The following is a 20,853-nucleotide window of genomic DNA, read 5'->3' as shown; positions in this document are numbered from 1 at the left end:
CCATAGTAGTGGTACGCGGCAAGAAGTGTCTTGTAAAGCACTCTGTAGTGGAACGGCAAACGTTAAGATGGATTAATGTTAAAAATTTCAATCTAATGAATTTTTAACGTCCAGGAGTCTTTAGCGCTTAGTCTCGTGTCTGGATTTTACCTTAGGTAATGGAGTTGGCATAAACTCGATTATTGCAAATCTGAGATTGCTAATAACACGGAGTCAATGACACGGAACATATGGTTAATCTCATTCATTAAGATATTTCAATGCTTTATTGTTTTAGATTGAAGTTTAATTAAGCTTTCTACTGTGTTATTGTATGTTACAATTACATAACGTGTAATTGTATTATTGTCAGAATTATAAGTGTTATTTTTGAATTATTACATAATTAATTATTGATCTTGGTGGGGTTGTATCTGATTACTCCGTTGTAAAGAAAGACTATATTAATTTCTATATTAAAACTTCAACAATTCGACTTTGGGTCCTTCAAGAAAAGAGCGTACCAATTCTTAAAAACTATGGCAACGGCCTCGCGAGCCCTCTGGCATTGAGAGGGTTCATAGGCGGTTTCACTTATCATCAGATGATCCTCTTACTCGTTGTCCTTTAAAAAAACCCAGTTAAAAAAATATACGTATATACTTTTCTAGGGTGTGTAGGAATTAATACTATATGACATTTTGGCAATTATTGTCTTTGGATGCAACGCAATTGTGTTCAGTGACAGACTATTACACCCCACATCAATTTAATAGATAAACATTTAATAGATTATAATGTTGCCATATTAACGCAATCTATTGACGCGAAGTTATTATTTGCAGAATCCTGCAAAACGCATACCGCTTAAAGAAATTTAAATACGTGATAATTTTTATAAACCTGCATCTTTCAAACCACACAATCAATCAAAATCATTTGCCTGGTTAGAGCTTTTTTAAAAACGCATAGAAATTTAAAAAGCTCGTGTTATCGTGAACATCTGTTAATTGAGTACAGTAATAAATTTATTTTTAACTTTAGACTATTTGAGCACTAACGAAATCATTGACTCACCCCACGCTGATTCTGTTAATATTGCTAACATTTATATTGTATAGATAAGATTTTATTATGATTATATGAAGCGATATCCGTCCTGTTCATGTTCTATGGGCGATGTACTATGTTGACGGAAAGATGTACATCGAAATACAGGCACATAGATAAAATATTTGTGTATGAAGTTCCCGATGGGGTAAGGGACGACATATATGCCTTTGGGAGCGTTCAAGTATTACGTCACGCAATTTTTGGAGATTACCTATATATCTATTATAGATCCCCCACCCCGCGAATCGCGCCGTAACGTTTTCTGTATCCAGTAACTATATAATAAATAAAACGTTTCGTGACCAACCCCAGTGACTCTTTGAATCTAAAACTTACCATTTTGTAGTGTATAGTACTGGAAAATGGAAAATAATATTAAAAATAACGCATAATTCAATCCCCGCCGCGCATTGTAACGTTTTACAAGAGGACCCCCCCCAAATTTGTTACGTAATACTTGAACCCTTTGTTGCACTGATAAATTGTTTTTTTAGAAAAGTGGATCAGCCTTTAAGACATGCTGGTTTCCTGAAGTATTTTATTCACCACAATTCTGCACTTAGAAATGAAATCCTTAATCCAGTCGGGGCTAGATTGGACCTTAAGGCAATACTGCTTCAGAATAAATATCCTAATGGTAAATTGTAAGCACTGGAGGGTAGAATTTAAAGCGAAAAACGATCGTTCGTTTTGTTTGATTGTTTTGTCAAAAAGGCTGTGCTGGTTACTCCTAACAGCTATATTTCTAGAAGATAGCGACTGAACTTAAAACACTTTTAACAATCAATTAAAAAATTATATAACTTATATAAATAGATAATTTATGATATTAATTTATAGTATGACGAAAGGAAATAAAATATATGTGTGCATTGATTAGAAGGCAATATCTGCCAATAGAAAGCTGCATCTCGGTCGGTAAATTATAGATTACACAGTCATAATAAACTAAATAACCGTGAAAGTAGGAATTGTATTTGGAAAGATATCATAGTTGTATAAGATAGAAATGCGATGTTTTTTTTAAATGTATTGTAACAACTCTGTATGATCAATTGTCAATATAATTGGCAAGTAATTTACCCAACCTCTCCTATGCCTGACACACGCCGTTGACTTTTTGGGTCTAATGCAAGCCGGTTTCTTCACGATGTTTTCCATCACCATTAAGAACACATTTTAAATGCAGTTTTAAACACGAATATATTTTTGACCTACTGACGTTATTGGAAACTACCACCTAACAATTTGTACGACATTGTATTTAGCACTATTATGTATTAACCAAATTTAAGTATAATTAGTTATGTTTAAATAAATAATTAATTGATATTAGTATGTACAAGCTAATACGTGTAATGAGAATACATTATATCGATTGAAAATACACACCTTAATATACTAATTGATGAGTGTCAGACATGCGAAATGCAAATTTTAATGTTTCTGTAATAAAGCTTTGTAATAAATGTCATATTTCATGTAAGAAAAATATTCGTTGTTAGATTACTTACTTTGCTGGCTGTGAGACCCAAAAAGTGTCTTGGACTCCGAAATGAGAATCTTCCAGCGTTTCCTGTTCTGTGCTACCTCCCGACAAATGCTGGCTTTCAGCTAAAGCAGCTCCAACTCTCTGTCTATCCAGCGGAACCTAGGCCTCTCAGGTAAGCATCCATCATCGCCCGATCATGGCCCATGCACTCAAGGTGCCCCAGCCAACGTAGTCGATGGGCATTGCCTATAATGTTGGGATGGGTTACTTACTCATCTATTTCCGCATGTTTTCGGACTCCTCCTCCGTCCGTCCTCCTTGTCGATCCCAGGATTTTACGCAGTATGTTGCGTTCCTCCACCAATAACTTCTGCTCCTAGTTGTTATATTATTCGTTGTAATATACAATGTCTTAATTCGTAATGCTGAAGACACGTTACCTTATCTATAACACCTCTTTTATTTTGAATATACTGTGTAACGATTGAAACGCTTAGAAATATAATTCTCAAAGCGTGTCTTGGCTCCATGGTCCAACATGGGACAGATATTTTCATTTTCATCTTCTTTTATACGTTTTATGTACAGATTTACTTCAGGAAGCAACATTTAGTTGCACTCTGGCTGAATTCACAATTGCTTCTTTCATAATTTGTTTTAAAAAGGTTAAGGTTTTATTTTTTCTTGTTTTATTTATATTATGTTCTTAGTTTAAATATTTTATTAGTATTTAGTTACTGTAAGAATAGAAAATAAGGAAATAAATACTTATAATTTTGATACAGTAAGTCTGAAAACAACTTTTTAATTTAATTTTAATTCGTGAACAATATTCGAGTGCGTTAAATTAAAATGTTAATTAATGTTATTTGTAAAACAGACACACCTTTGTATTCGTAACATAACACGTATTATCAACGTATGTAGGACGTTAACGACAAAGATGAGCCGACGAGGTTAATGACCGTAGATGTAATGTTCTCTATGCAATATACTTCCTTATACAAAGGAATTTTTATATCACGCTTTATGTTGCATAATGTCTCCGTATGATTCCATATTTAACTTTGGTTAGTTCTTATTATGAAGATCGAATCGTGTTTATGATATGTAAAGACGTAATTAAAAGATTTTATCAGATGAAATATCCAAAGGTATACAGCACTTGCAGCCAAACTATTGTTTTTGTTCGATATGTTTCTAAAGGCGGGCAGTCCGACCAGTGTTGGCCTAGTGGCTTCACCATGCGAATCTCATATCTGAGGTCGTAGATTCGATCTTCGATCGATCCGGCTTTGGACTTTCTTACTATGTGTACATTCGCTCAAACGTCGAAAGAAAACATCGTAAGGCTTACTTTAGACCCATAAATGCCCAATCGACGGTGTGTGTCAGGCACAGGAGGCTGATCACCTACTTACCTATTAGACAAATGATCATGAAACAGATATAGAAATCAGTGGCCCAGACCTAAAAAGATTGTAGCGCCACTGATTTATTTTAAATTTTTATTAGTTCCAAGTATTTTGGATTTAAATGAGATAGAGATAATGATATTTAGGTTGACTTTACGATTCGTAGATAGGAAATTGCGGATTTTACGTAAATTAAGTATGAATTTGTGTGTATCTGTCCTTACAATGAATGCTCTTTGTTACTGCACTTGTAAACAGTCAACCGGTAAATGTGTGACCCGTTGATGGCCTGATTAAGTACTAATAGGTAGTAAGTGCATACTATTGATAGATGTAGCTGTAAACATGTTTTTTATTAAAATGTACTGTAACTAGAACCTCGTGTGATTCAATTATTACGTCGAATTGACGAGATCTATACAGAAGTATTCGTTACCAGTTAGGAAGGAAAACATAATTTAAAAAGATATTTTAATGCGCAACTGGACAGACGTTTGGCCACAATCCCACTTGATTTTACGTAAGATGTGGCCAATAGAAAGCACGCCTGTCTAGATGCGTATTCAATCGCTGTTTAAAGAGTTAATAACTATATAATTAAAATTTTATAGATATATAAAATTAATGTTGCCTATTTAACTCGAAGTGTACACCTGATGAAGAAATACTGCAGACCTTGAAGGTCGTAGCTCCGCGCTTAAGAAGTACAACATCGCATATAATACCAATATTTCATACGATGCGTAGCCAGAACAATGGTAGCGAACTATCAAAACACCATTACCGCTCACGATGTTGGCAAAACATAGCAATAAAGCGACATAATGCGATGCGCGTGCGCATGGATGCGTGCGCGTGTACCATGACGCCAATGGGTTTTACATTACTCAGTGTAAAAATGCAATAAAAATACTGTTCTTTAGTTTCTTACTTATGCAATAAGGGCTTCAAATCGCCAGTGGCAATTTGGTCGCTTTAAAATTTACCATTTGAGGCGTATTTATTTAATGTTTTTTGTAAAATATTTCTAGGAATTTATTTGCCATACTTAATGGTAGAGGAAAATTATTTTGGCCAGATACAACAGATCACAATACTTAGATAAGAGTTACTGACCCAAAAAAACATTAGCGATTTTACGTATAATAATTTTATTGAATAGTTATAAAACAACAAAACACAATTTAAAAAAGGTTAAAAGTAATGTTCAAGGGCACTGTGCCGCTAACCCATAGTCTTTGTAACCATGATCATTGTAATAAAGTAGTTCACGCGTGTCATTTACAATGGCAAGTTTGCGCAACTACCGAATTGTACGCTTTTTCTCTTGTCTATGAAAGCGTCATGTCGGATGTTCTGTAAGTGGTTAAACGACATTGCGTGTTGGAATTTGAAAAAAGTTATATAGGTAATCAATTAGTTATTGTTTTTATTATTAAGATATTTTTAAACTAATTTTAAATATATGGAGGATGGATGGTGAACAGTTAGTGCGACCTCAATGAATGATTCTCGATCAACCAACTGATTGGCCGGAGGCCCCAATAGCTGAGGTCGAGAGGTCATATCTTCGCTAGCGCGTTTCAGGGTATGACGAGATCGCAGTGTGGCTGTAGAAGTGTCGGTATAGCCTTTTATGTCAAGCCAAGAATAGTTTTTCAATTGACACTCAAAACAATAGTTCCATATTTAAACATAAAATTGTCATTAAAAAAATTCTCATTAAATACAACGGCATATAAGCTGTTCGTGAAATTCAAGATTCGACCTTTAAATTCATCTTAAAATTAAAACTAAACTATTACGGTATTAGATAACCTTAAGGGCCAAATCACAGTACCAGACGAGCTTGCATGGTGACGTGTCATGAAAGTGGATGAAGCGAGAGAGGTATATCAGGACGTAAGCAAGTGGAGATCCATGGCTACTGCCTACCCCCTCGGGAAAAGAAACGTGAGTGTATAGATTGATGGAATAACCCCTAGAGATTAGGCTTTTATACAAGAAATGAGGAATTGTTAATTGTTGTTAAGTGGCTTTTATATCGACACGCGAAACAGTGTAATTATGATAATCACGATGTAACGAACTCTTGCGCAATTTTAGTAAGAGTAAAAAGTTGTTTACATCCGTTGTATTGTTCCGTTATCGAATTACTTTCGTAGTTTTGAATTTGTCTCTTCTGTTTTTAATCTGTGTGTGTCTCGCACCGCATTGGGACAATTTTGGGTGTACGCCAATTGGTTTATACGTAAATGTTTAATATTTCGTCAAAGTCATTGTAAAGCCTCCTCCTCCTCTCCTAATATCAAATACACACCCCAGGATGATCTTAATTCATAATAGATGAAGCCGGTTATTTTTAATTGTGCTGAATGTTGTTTCAATGTACGACTATCATCCCTAAGGTCGTATAGTCTATACACCAATTCTGTGTCACTCGTATGGTGAAGAAAAACATTGATGCATGTATAAAATAGAAATTATCAAACAATTTCGGATGCAATATGAGGCTAAGACCTATATTTGTAGCGCCACTGAATTATTATTATATATTTTTTATATCTCAATGAACCCAGTTCCCCTTGTAAAAACTGAATCAATATTGTTATGACCTTGAAACACCCAACAGGAGCGGGAATATAATTTGCACTAGGGGATAAATAGATGTTGAGGGTCGGCTTTACTTTCTAATTTGCACAATATAAGTATTCATAATAACCGGACTATATAACATTGCGACTATGACAACTTATGCAATAAAGTAGCAGAGACGCAATGTTATAAGTGTATGTTGTAGTAGGTACAGTTCAAAATTGAATTATCGGTACATGCGTTGCGTATGGTAGGCAAAATGCGATTCTTTTAATAATCTTTAAGCCAAGTAGGTATACACAGCCTTCTCGCCTCTCATTAACATAAATCTAGGGATTGTACAGTTCGAATTCGGCTCAAAATTATTATGTATTCTAAACGTATATGATATTTCTATTATGCTAGAAGTTTAGGTAAATTACGAAGCTTGCATATATTGATAACGATTCGTAGTTACGTCTGACATTTTAAATGTATTGCTAATATGTGGTCACTTAAAATGTTTATACAAGTAAGTAATACATTTTCGCCTGTTCTGGGCTTAATTTAGCGTAGTTAATACGAAATTACTATTTTCAAACGCGTAGGCGTATTACTGTATCTGAATATGAAGGTAGACTGTCTGCGATTCACGGGAATTCTTAGCTAATTATAAAGATAATGCATGTGGAGTGGTTTGGGGGATTATTCTTATACTTAAAAAATTCGTATACCCAAGCATCCCATTTGTCCCTCCTTTCAGAAGAACGGCCAAAACTCACCAATATCCAGATTGAGCATTCTGATAAACGAGCTAGGTCTGGATATCCATAGTTCCCTCCGCTCACACTTTGAAATCGCTTTTCACATCCAAAATTGTATTTTATTGTTCTTGTACCAATGTATCAGTGTGTCGAGCGTTGGCAAACTTTTGCAAATACATAAATAAAAATACAAGTGGCTTACATAATACGATCGCAAATTTTATATATAGTTTAAACAGGTCCTTTGCATCGCATAGCCGTTATACCCAAAAAGTGTCTTATTCATCAAAACGAGAAACTTTCAGCGGTCACTGTCCTGTGCTTATCACCCGCCAATTGCTGGCTTTCAGTCGAAGTAGGTCCTACTCCAGTACTATGGTATTTCTGAACCAATTCGACTAAGACTTCTTCAAAAGAAAATACTAAACTCAAAATCAAAATAACTTTATTCATATAGGTAAACAAGTACACTTATGAACGTCAGAAAATAAGTTGAATTAATTGAAAATTTACATTTACTAATGTACCAATTATAAGTCCGGCAACGCACTGGCGAGCCCTCTGGCATTAATGGTGTCCAAGCACGACAGCATCACTTAACATCAGGTGAGCCTCCTGTCCGTGTTCTATAAAAAAATATTATCTACTCAGTCACCCAGGTAGGTAGACTACTACAGTTAAGTTTCCTTCATCGCCCGATCTTGGCCTAAACGCTCAAGCTACCCCAAGAAATAAATAATGTCAATAATTATAAGAATAAAGAGTTAGAGTAAATCAACGAATATGAAAATCACTAATATATATTTTTTTTTGTTTCATTGACTTTGGTAATGGTGCATATGCGTGCTACAGCTACCTGGTATAATAAAAGTCATTATATTCAGAACAAGATGCGAGTGTTATTGCCCTCAGTAATTATCTGTACATTTTAATGAGCGGATATAGTGTGTAAGGACTTGCGAAGCGAGTAGCAACGATTTTCATGTATATGTCTAAAGTACTTATGTGTAAATGCTAATAGAATTGTTGTTTATAGGGCCTTAGGCTACCCACACTAATGAACGTGTGTTTGTTGGATATTCGGAAAAAGATTTTACGGTTAAATCTGAAATTAAAAATGTGAATTCATGACAATTCAGGAGAATTAAAAGTAATGATTAAATGGTTGTGGCTCTGGAGGCACCGGGTATTAACGGTTATCCAAAAATTACTTGTAAACAATTAGGTCGAAATTGAATTAAGTTGATGAAAGGCTATAAATACGATTGATTGATTGAACAAAGGCGCGGTGTCTAGACATTGCATGTCTCTAATATTGAAGGCGTATTTGGCACAAATATAGGAAAAATTGTTCAACAATTTATCATTTGTACTAGTTTTTATGTGCTTATCAATATAACATATTTGCATGGCTGCCTTACTTTGAAATTAAACGATATCGTTATAAGTGTAAGTCAGAAATGGCCTAGTTACGTCGAAAATATTATTATTTGTTTTAGCAACAAAAAGTCTTCTTTATATAGTATGCTTTATAAAAGTTCTAGACTTAGAAGTTCTAGGCTTTCAACTCGGGAGCAGTCTGGCGGTGAGAGTGTCCATGGGTCATCATCAAATGAGGCTCCTGCCCGACTTATATGTTCTATATAAAAATACATTGCGCTCAAATTTTAGATGAAACAATTTATACAGCCAATTACGATGCATATTTAGTTCCCATACACTATCGGGACTTGTCATTCCAACAATGACCTAATGTGAGATTGCAGTCTAAAACAAAAGTTAGTAGAAATCGTCGCGTTATTTATATGTTGGCAAACTTGTTGGTGAAACTGCGTATCCAGAAGCCATGTATGGTGTGTTGTTATTCTTGTAACTCAATTTAATCATTGAACGGGTCAAGATGTTTAATACTTTATACATTTAGAAATAAGTACAATATAACTGGTTGCTACTTAAGCTGGGAAAACGAGCTAAGAATGTTTTATGTGCTTCAGGCAAACATTCTGTAACATTTGTTAAATTACCAAGGTTTTAATTTTAATCCCAAAAGGCTGGGCCAAATTTTATGACATTTTTGTCTGTTCAGGTGGATTCGCGAATGGTTTAGAGTTACAATTATATGTTTTTTTTTAATTGATGTGATATTTTATATTTAAGACGTGTCCACGATGTTGGTCGAATCCGCTAGTTATATATAAATAAATATACGGTATGCTTTTAATGTTGATAAAGTAGGAACACATCCAAATCCGCCCCTATGGGGGGGGGGGGGGCCTTATTAAGTCTATGCTTAATAATTCTAAACAGTGTTTTTCAGTTTCAGTCTTTGGAGGTAACAAAATTAAATATTATATTGATACAATGCGTATGTGTTTTGTTTTGCTCTGTTAGACCTTTAGTTAGTTTGAACAACCTTGATACTTTCATAAAAATAATATATTTAATATTAATATATTGTAAACCAATACGTAGTGCAACGACCCCTTGTCTATTATTAATCCTTGTCTCCGGTATAGAAGCCAGTTTCAAAGCGAAATGTCTAGACGCTATGGTATCGGGACAAAAACTCATGTGCCTAGCCACGAGAGACTAGTACGATCACGAAATGCCTAAAAAAAGTTAAAAGTAACAGTGCTGTCATTCAAATTTAAATATCTGTTGATACCGTGTTAATGTTAGTGTTAAAATATATGCGTAACAAAAATAAAACAATATTTTGGAAACTTTAGACAAGCTTGTATCAAACTGATTGACTACTGTAATAATAAAAAAATAAGTGCAACTACGTTTCTGTTACGCGCCCTTTATCGTGTTGGCTCTAATTAGCCAAGTAGAGCAGAAAAAATCTAGGCTGCTCGGAAGGATGAACTTATACAATTGTCTCATTTTAAAAAAACCAGTGGCGCTACAACCTTTTAAGTCTGGGACTCATATTAATGTATCTGTTTCGTGTTCATTTGTTTTTTGTCTGACATATGCCGTCGACTTGTTAGGTTAAAGACATGCTAATTTTTCTCATCACAGAGGGTTCTCATAGACAGAAAGTCCATCGATGCACAGCCGGTGATCGAACCACAAACCCCATGATGAGAGTCGTACGCTGAAGCCACTAGGCCATATATCTAATAAATATTAACGTTATATAAATATATGTACGGTTTCTCGTATTGTTTTATGTTACAAGTACTTTTTATAATTTTACTATAAGTCTCTGAAATGTTACTTGTTAAAGGTAATTTTGTATATGTATAAAAACATTGTGAGGTAAAATGTTTACTGTCCTATCTACATCTATACAGGTCAGGGATTTAAGCGTGAAAGCGTAACAAATTATATTTTAGACGAGGATAAGTTTTATATTTATAGTATAATATTCTCAGTTGTAAAAATTTAATTAGCCTAAACAAACATAATCGTTAAATGCAACAGACACTTATGGGTTAGGTTTAAAGAAGTTTATTCCGATTTAAATAATTCATGTCTCTTACTGGAGAAAAAAATAATATTAAAAACATAAAAAAAATTGTTTAAAATATATTGATATAAATATTGATGTTATAACCGTTATTCCTTAAAACAAGCACTTACAATCATTTTGTCAATCTTAGCAGAATGCACACAGCTGTCTCCATACATTTGTGAATGATATTTGAAATTAATTATTCTAGTTGAGGAATATAGATATGTTCAAGTCAATGCGAACTATTTGTTCTATAACGTTTATTAATTGTATTTCTATCGTTTGTAGCTGGGTGGGTGCTACAGGTACTTGGAAATAAGGATTAGTACTATACATTTATGCCGGAATAACATAGTTTCATTAAAGTATTGATTCGTCTCTTGACGTTGAGACATAAACAGTTTATATACAAGATTTAGGTTTTTAATTTGAGTGTAATTCTTGTCATTGATATGCCAAATTACAAAACCATCTAAATTAATTTGATACATGTTCATTGGCTCGAATTTTGTTATGTATTACAAAAACTAATGATTATTCTCATGTTACGATTACGTTACGGATGTTTGGATGTGAATGTTTTTTATTATACCTAATAAGGCAATTGCAAGATTGTGATCCTATTAACATATAATCATATCATTCACATCTATTATCATCACATCTTAAATGGTAAAAGGTTTAGTTATTGTAATTAATTCCTTCTAGTAAATAGTTTTAGTTAGTTAAGTTACAACGCGTTTGACCTTTATGAGTTCTCGTACACTTCAGACATTTATATCTACGTACTGGTCTAAGCTTTCCATTCAGTTACAATATATTTTTTATGTAACAGTGGGCATACGGGCAGGATTCTCATCTGATGTTCAGTGACCTTCCGCCGCCCATGTACATATACACATTGAAGGCTTGCAAGTGCGTTTTCCGCTATTTAAGAATTGAAGGACCCTAAGTTGAATTGGTTCGGAAATGCTTCAGTGGGTAGCGACGGATGTCGAGGTCATGTGGGTGAAAATTCGTATTCTGCCTCGTTGTCCGGTGATGAAATCATCATATTTTACTTTCTTCTACAGCTGTAGGAAAGCCCATACTCTATAACTGATACTGACGTTTTTGACGTAAAAAACATATGGCGCATTTTAAAGTATGGGCCTCAGATTTTTCTAACTGTTTGTCGATCATTTGCTTTCGCATGCCGCCGGCTTGTGTCACCATACGAGGGACTAGGCACAGGCCTCGACGTACCAGGAATGTACGCTTAAGCCGCTTGGCCAATACTGCTCGCTAGTACACAGTTCTCTCAATATTCGTAGTCTTATGTCGCAACCTTGGGATCGACCAAAACAAATTCATCACTGCGATCGGGATTGCTGTCGGTATCGCTATTGGAAGTTACAGAGGATCACTTTGAGTTCCGTAACATTTGCATCTTTTTTTGCTCTAGCAAGCATCTCTTGTTCGGGCACGTATGTTATTTTTTGTCTTGCTATATTTTAATGATTCCTTTGTATTATGTTTCAATGTTTCTTCAATAGCAAGGTGAGAGGATGCGTTTAGTATTCGACCTTTAGTTGTGATGTTAACAGGCTTCATGGCATTATGCAATTGCGACACGAGCTAAGCTCACAAATATACTGCGATTAGCCCACTTTCTTTTACAAATGTATTGTAAATAACTATAAGGGATTTCTTGTCACTTGTTAACCTACTTGGAAAAATTGGAGTCTCAATTTCAAGTATTTTGTTTCGCAAAGAGATATTTTTGGTCGTAGCGCAATTGTTTTTGTTACTTTTTAGTTACGTCTCAACTTCATAACATTTAAAAATAGAAAAGTATTTTTGGTTTTTTGAGTGTTAAAATGTGAGCTTTGAAGTTATGAAATAATATAAGCGTTTCAATCAAATATATTTTAATATATTCATGCATACTATCCCCAAGAAGGTTGGTGTGCTGAACCAGACGAGATGGTATTTCGCATCATGCCACCGGTTGCAACTCCATAAACGGAAAATTTTGCTTCACGTGGAGTTTTGTTTTCACCTCTGGAAGGGAACTCCCCAGTACCTACCATATCCTTCCACTTGACCGTATTCAACAAAAAGCGAACGAACAGAATGGTGTCCATGCTATGGAAACCGTGGTAGATGATAATGAGATGTATATGTCAATACTCTATTATCCGAATAAAAGACATTTTTATTTTTTTAATGTTCCAGTTCGTACATTCAGTATTTCAGTAACTGGCGATGGTGCGGCCTACATTTCCATAATAGGCTAATGATGTCATAAAAATATTTTTTATGAAAGGCACACAAAAGGTAGAACGAACAAATTGCAGTTGGCAAAAAAGCGTTTCCGATTGTTCTATACGAAATAAGGACGTTCCAAGCTCCAATAATTCAACATGAGCTAAGTTAATTTCAGTTCACTTGTAAGGGTTCTTCGTTTCTAATTTTCTTACTATGTAATATAATTGTTCTCGTTGGTTCGACCAATATCCTAAACGAAGATAAAATATATAGATATATTTATGTAGATGATATTCATCAATAGTGATTATCATATGACAAAAAATAAAATTGTATTAATCATTTAAAGAATCAAGTCAACTAAAATGGGTGTAACTCAAGTTCGAAATTCAAAAATATAAAAGTTTTTTATTGAATTTCGAACAACACGCCTTGCGTCATCCATTCTTACTATCTATACTACTATAGTATTTTATATAGAACGTCTAATAAATACTGGTATGTTGCATATAGAACTCCGCGGTTAATCATAAAAATCGCTGCGCCTATTGCGCTTGTAATTAACATCTATTTATAAAAGATGTTAGCTCTAAAGTGTTAGTCGGGCCGTGGAACGATTTACGCGCTCGTTCTCATAACACGCGATTGAAGTGGGAAGAGGGGTGATTCTCGGGTGATCGATATTTTAAGAGTTCTTTATTCTGTCCATCTGTCGCGCGCACAGTACTCCAGATGTGGCTAAAATATATTTTTGTTAGGGTCGTCTCAAACATTGTTTCGATTTCGATGACAGACTAAATCTCAATATCGATTTATTTATATATCACATTCCTTCATGAACAAAAACTTGTAGCCTGGTAAAATTGTTAAATTATATAACTTTTAATATATGAATCAAATTTCAATAATAATCTATAGATATAACGTTGTTTAATCTAAATTTAAATTTGGAAAAATAGTAAAATTTGGGATATGGTGACCATTTATCAAAACTATTATATATGCTTACGAGAATTAGTTTTAAAGTAAATCAGTAAAAATATATATTTTTAATATAAATGATTATAAAATATCACGTTCAGAGAATAAGATGCTTGGATTATAAATAGCTACTGATGAGGTGCATGTATTTGTGTTATCATCGGTTTTAGAGTCGTTACATACTTGTATATGATGCACGTGGAGTCGAGTATTATTTATTTTGATAGGTTTTCTGATCTAACATATAGTATAATTTAGATATCTTTTTAAACAAATTATTCTTATGTCTACACGATGGTAAAAATACATTTTTTTTAGAATCAGGGGTAAACGAGCAAGCTTGCAAGTGCGTTGCGTGTTTTTAATAATTGAACCGAAAATCTTACATTTAAATCTCTCAGTTCTCTCTTATTATAGAACTTGTTCAAAGAGCAGTCTCCTCCTCAATGTTGCTCTTCGGAATCTGTTTAGATAATCGACGGTGACAAAAATTTATTTAATTCTTACAAAATTTAATAAACTTTCCGGGCAAAAAGGCACCCATCTGGAAATAGACAGAAGTCTTACTCGAAAAAGACGCACTGTTTTACGGTTCTCTCAGTTGAGAGCCCCCGTATATATGGCTAATTCCGAGGTGTTGTTATCGAGATACAGTTTTTGTTTGATAGAGTTTTTGTTGTGTTATTGCACCCCGAAAGAGTCTGATCATAACACAGGAATGTCCTAGTGTTGTATTCAATAGTACAAATAGAATAAGGTTTGATCTGTAGTATTTTGTAGATTCCTAAACGGATTGTAAAGCATCTTTCAAGTTGTCTCAAGAATTCAGTGGCGCTACAACCCTATATAGTGAAAAAGTTTGATCTCTTTATTTTAACAAAGGAATATAACCAATTGTAATTGATTTAAATTTTTCCCGTTCCAGTTCAAATCAGCTCACGGAGCTACCGCGTGAAGTATGTCAGATGCCACTACAAGTTCTTCTCGTGCCAGACAATCTGCTCATGACTCTGCCGAAGGAGATCGGCAAAATGACGACGCTGGCGGAGCTGGACGCGTCTAATAACAGGCTGACGCAGGTGCCAATGACGCTGGGAGACTGCACAGGGTTACGCTGTCTGAATCTAAGCAATAATCAGTTGGGACTTTTGCCTTTACGTAAGTATAGGTTGTGGAACTTAAAATAGTATTTCTTTTAGAAAATTTGACGGCGGTGATGTGTATTTCGAACTAAAGGAAACCGCGAACTAGCTTTAGTAAACTAAAGATGATGATGACAGATGGTCTAGAGCAGTGACCGAATGGACACCCGTCCATTCGGTTCGGACCCCCGAAAGGAAAAAGGAACAAAGGAAGACCAATAGAGTGATGGGCCGACGGGATCGAGAGGGTAGCTGGTAGAAATTGGATGAAAATGGCACAAAATAAATTATGGTGGAAAAAATTGGAGGAGGCCTTCTCCCGGACAGGGGCCGCATCTTAGTTAAAACTATAAATTTATCTTTTTTTAATCAAATTTATGTCAAAGATGTGGATAAAGGCTTATTATTATTATTATTAAACTACTATCGGACCCGACGGATGTGTGTGTATCACGTCTTTTAATTACAAACAGGGATATATTATATGTTTTTTATTACGCAATCCGCAAAATTAAATCTAGTTTAAGTATTAATTTTTTGATGTATGAAGTTTGACATTTGACGGCAAAATTTCGGCGTAGAATATGGACCGAGCTATAAGCAACTATATCGTATCGATGCATATGCTGAAACTTAACAACAGTACAACCCTGAGGTCGTAGGTATTTGAACGTGTTAGTTTTTGAACAGTTTCAACTACGAAGACATATTTCTTATTACTATGTCAATCTTTTCGTAGAGAATTTCAAGTACTCAGGTGATCAGCCTTCCTTATCTGAGCCAAGTCGTAAATTTTCACGACGTTTACCTTCCCTGAAGAGCATTGTTGGCCTAGTGACTTCAGCATGCGACTCTCAATTCTGAGGTCGTAGGTTCGATCCTCGGCTGTGCACCAATGGATTTTCTTTCTATGTGCGCATTTAACATTAGCTCGAACGGTGAAGGAAAGCATCGTGAGTTAACCGGCTTGCCTTAGACCCAAAAAGTCGATGGCGTGCGTCAGGCACAGAAGGCTGATCACCTACTTGCCTATTAGTTTAACAAATGATCATGAAACAGATACAGAAATCTGAGGCCAAGACCTAAAAAGGTTGTAGCGCCATTGATTTATTTATTATTTACTTGAGTGTATTTAAAATATATGTCTCTTAAACTATATTTACTGTAGAACCGGCGTTACTTGATTGCAAAGGAAATTACGGTTGCCCATGAACATCCGTTGGGCATAAGCGGAATTATGTATCCGGACTTTGTTAATATATTTATAAAAGACCATCATACGAAAAACGTCGGTTGTATGTAAAGATAAATGCTGTGTATGTGTTCCTTTAAAATAAATTTGACTTATTAAAGATCTAAGAAAATGATTACATTTTTGGTTATGTAATGGGCCGTTCATGTATTACATATGCAGATTTACTGCAATTTATTCCCCCCCTCTTGTGAGCAAAAGCAAGCAAAGCCCACAAAAATATTATTACATAAACGTATTATTTTTTTGTAGGAATCCTCGAAAGTTTTCGTTTCAGTTATAGACAATGTGTGTAAAAAAATTAAATTATTGCTGTTGACGTAAAACAAATAAGAAAATCAAAGACGGGGGAGATCTTTGATTTTTCTTATTGCTATAGTGCTTACGTAATACTAGAACGGCCCCTAAGACTACGTGCACCAAGGCCGAAATTGATGCCTGGTTTAGGTCTTTCTGTATCACATTTTTTTTGAGATATAAATAGTTACATAAAAGGTAATCAGTAGTTACAAATACTATTTGGTACCCTAAATAAAAGATCGTAAATATATTTCAGAAATCACATACCTCCGCCTGGAACACCTAGATGTAAGCTGTAATTGTATCTCTTCGCTGCCTCTGGAACTACGCAACATGTCTACGATCATCACATTGAACCTGGAAAATAATCCTCTAGTCTCACCACCTACAACTGTAAGTAAACATTTGAGGCGAGCTTTGCGATGAATGAATCCTTGACTTGTTTTTAATATTTTTACACTGAATTGTTTGGTGGCGGTTGTTCTATGGATGTGTTGAAATAAACACATTGAATCTGGATTACAACTGTCTTTATTAGTTAAAACATGAGCTTATAATAACTACCATTTAGGCCAAGCTTAGCTGTTTAAGACCCTTAAGGCCAACAGCGAGATTTCATTCAAAAGTAAAATACTAAGGTTGCTTTAGGAGTAGTGAGGTTTCAACGCTGGATTAAAAAAATTATAACTTCACTTATCTGAGGTTTAATAATAAATCTAAATGACACTTATGTTAAAAAAAAATACAGTTAATGAGTGTGGTAAAAAAGTAAGGGCTTATATTGGCTTTAAGTGTGCGTGTCATTGTTTACGTATTTTATACACGATTTTAATTATTAACTAAAATATTAGTTTAGTACTTACTCTTATCCGAGTAAAAGCAAATTTTCGAATTGTCATTATTTATTTATTTAAAAATACAAATATAACATAGTGAAAAGATTAGCATACCAATTATTAAATGGCCGGAACTTGACTTCTGGCAGTGTGAGTGTCCTTGGTATCACTTAATATCAAGTGAGCATCCTGCCAGTTTGTGTCTGTTGCATAAAAATAATATATATAGTCTGTATTATAAGTTTATAATGATAGGAATCAAAAATCTTACGATAATGTTTGACTCCAAATTGCAGCATTAAAAAAAGCTTGTCACGACAATGTGATTCTTATGATTAATCCTGCCCCAAACCCCCTTAAACCTCACCCTTTTAAAAAAATAGATACTTTTTATTGTCTTTATTAACATAACTTTTACACATTTAAAGAAAACACTTTTTAACGGATTGAAGCTATTATTATAAACTTATAATTATTTTACATAATTTTGAATTATTCCCGAAAAAATTACTCACAGTGTAATTTCTGCAAAAACCCTTCATCTTTTAGTCGATATCAACTCCGGGGAAATAAATACAGATAATAAAACTTTCTCTACAGCTGTGATACTTTTTGACATTAAACACCTTTTGTCTTCAGTCACCGTGACCACGCACGCTGTAAATCACGTGGGGAAAAATTCTTACATAACTTCAATCCGTTAAAAAAGTGTTTTCTTTAAATAGATACTTTTTATTTTGCAATAGTAGGTGGATATTTATACGTCTTATTGTTTCTCCGTATCGACGAATCAAAACTTATTTGTTTATACTTCGTTTAATAATTTCCTTAAAAAATAACCAACTTCCAAGAAGTGTTATTGTTTATTTCGACCTAGTGTTTGAAAGAAAATTTATTGTATAGTGGTTATTAGTTTTTTTCTATAAACTCTGTATGATGATCCTATCTTTTAATTATTTAAAAAAAAGTGGTTTTGTTTCTATCAAGAATGTACAAAAAAGAGAAACAGCTTTTGTCTTCAATGACAAGCTGATCTCGTTAAAATCGACCTAACTGTATCAAGTACCATTATGTCAGTCTTTTGTTTTGACAAAGATGCTGTCCTAACATTTTTCACATTTCTTAAACATTGTATTTCATTATCTTTTGATTGTTTGATTGTTCATTTATTTTTGAATTAAAAAGTAATTAATATCTTAATATAACAAACGGAATTTTCGATACCAATTTTTTAAAATAACTAGATCACATTTGCCCCATCACCATCGTCAGGAACGCCGTCGTAACCATGGTAACGGACTCTTGATAAGTAGTACGGACTAAAGGAACTGTATAAATAAAAATAAATCAATAGCGCTTTTGAGGTGTGGGCCTCAGATTCTGTATCTATCATTTTTAATCGAATAGGCAAGTTGGTGATCAGCCTTCTGTGCCTGACGCACGCCGTCGACTTTTTGGGTCTAAGACAAGCCGGTTTCCTCACGATGTTTTCCTTCACCGTTCGAGCTAATGTAATATACGCACATAGAAAGAAAATCCATTGCACAGCCGGGGATCGAACCTACGACCTCAGAGATGAGAGTCGAACGCTCAAGCCACTAGGCCAACACTGCTCAAAGGAACTGTATACCTACATACAATAACAAAATACACACACATTTACAAGATGAAACGGATAAAGACCTTCACAATTGCTATAATATTTAAAGAATATGAAATGAATATACTTCTTATTTCTTTTTTAAGTACATATTTTAAATAGGATTCACATGGATTGAAAATCAAATTATTTTAAAATTAATAATTATATTAAAAAATTCTTTTTTTATTTAAATGTATGTCTGTCACTAAATTGAAACAAAAGTCTAAAGTTGTGATGTTTTATATTTTTTTCAGATATGCATGCGCGGGCGCGTGCACATATTCAAATACTTAGATAACATGGCGAATAAGGACTCACTCACACATAGAAGGGTAGAAGAAACACGCCGCGGTACAAAGCATACGTCATTCAACTCGCCGGGACAAACGCAGATGATAACATCGGGTAACGCTACCATAGATTGCCTTAGGCATAAACCCAGACATGTAGTTGACAGCGGGTATAGCACAGATGGCGTTGATAAGCGATGGTCCAATGATGGTAAGTTTTTAGAATTAAATTAAAATTAGAATTTAAAAAAAAACGAACGGCGAAGTGTTTTCTTAAGAATAAAAAAATTAAAAAAGTTGCCGCCCGAACAGGGACTTGAACCCTGGACCCTTGGATTAAAAGTCCAATGCTCTACCGACTGAGCTATCCGGGCCGTGATGGGTTGGCTGAAATAGTGTACTAGCTTGTTCAATAGGATTCAGTTAATTAATTACCTTGACTTTATAATTGTTGTATTATCCATCATGTTGCGTAACACAATATTGCTATTTTTGTATATATTTGTAGCTATTCTATTGTTTAGTTTAGTTAAGATGTTTATTACATTTCATTTTTTTTGTTGTATGTTGTTTATTATTACTAGTTAGTTAAATTTTTCTTAAAGTAAAAAAGGTTGTACAAGCATCTCTGATACATCCAATAATTATTTTGGTATATTGTAAAATTCTCGATACTAAATAATGTAATGTTTGTTGGATTGGAAATAATATTCAATGTATCCTTAAAGCAGTCACCTCTAAACCAATCTTAGGTCCATATTCTAATTCGTATCAAATCACAATCTAGTCTTGAGCGCTATCAAATATGTCGAACTTCCAGAATGTAATGATTATGATGAAATTGATAGCTCTGGAAACTGGATTTACATTTTATTGACGGTATATAATACAGGCCATAGACACCCAGGCTTTGACCAGTGAAACGAGAACCTTCATCTTTACGTCTTTTTTATACTCTCACTATACAAGACTAGATTTTTTTCAGGTTATTTTTTAATGCTAGAAAGGTTTTGCTTAAAATATATTCGTCTCTTTCTAGCGGGTGAATTAGGAGGTGGATCTGGTCGGTCGACGCCGAGCACTCCATCGACTTTGTCACCCGGGGCAGCCCTCTCCAGAGCCCAGTCATTGTCCAGCGAATCTCCCTTGGCACCATTGACACCTATCCTCACCGGGTGAGTCTATGAATAATTATTTCGAAATATATTAGTGGCTTTTCAAATATATGTAAAAAAATAACAATAAATCTAATCGTATGTACGTACGTACGTACATTGTACAGTTAGGGAAAGTGTAAAATGACTTAAAACCTAAAAGATATATTGGTGTGTAAATATTACGACGAATTTTTTTACTACACATT

General features: G+C 34.3%; 1 protein-coding gene and 1 non-coding gene across 5 annotated transcripts in view; one reads left to right on the top strand and one right to left on the bottom strand.

The window, feature by feature from the left end:
- The window catches only part of LOC123708104 (leucine-rich repeat and calponin homology domain-containing protein), a 51,020-nt gene that overhangs the window by 20,219 nt on the left and 9,948 nt on the right, over positions 1 to 20,853 (top strand). For 3 of the 4 annotated variants that reach the window (XM_045658610.1, XM_045658608.1, XM_045658607.1), the window contains exons 3-6: positions 14,954 to 15,186; positions 16,979 to 17,115; positions 19,455 to 19,701; positions 20,530 to 20,665. In XM_045658610.1, the coding sequence (XP_045514566.1) occupies positions 14,954 to 15,186; positions 16,979 to 17,115; positions 19,455 to 19,701; positions 20,530 to 20,665 (753 nt within the window). The remainder of the gene's footprint in view (positions 1 to 14,953; positions 15,187 to 16,978; positions 17,116 to 19,454; positions 19,702 to 20,529; positions 20,666 to 20,853) is intronic. The other variant, XM_045658609.1, reaches the window with a different exon arrangement.
- Positions 19,792 to 19,864, bottom strand: Trnak-uuu. Its single transcript has one exon. It is a non-coding gene; the product is annotated as a tRNA-Lys (tRNA).

Source organism: Pieris brassicae, chromosome 4 (genome assembly GCF_905147105.1).
Source record: "Pieris brassicae chromosome 4, ilPieBrab1.1, whole genome shotgun sequence".
Classification (NCBI taxonomy): domain Eukaryota; kingdom Metazoa; phylum Arthropoda; class Insecta; order Lepidoptera; family Pieridae; genus Pieris; species Pieris brassicae.
The sequence above is the reverse complement of the archived record's forward strand: the minus strand, read 5'-3'. Positions and strand labels throughout refer to the sequence as shown.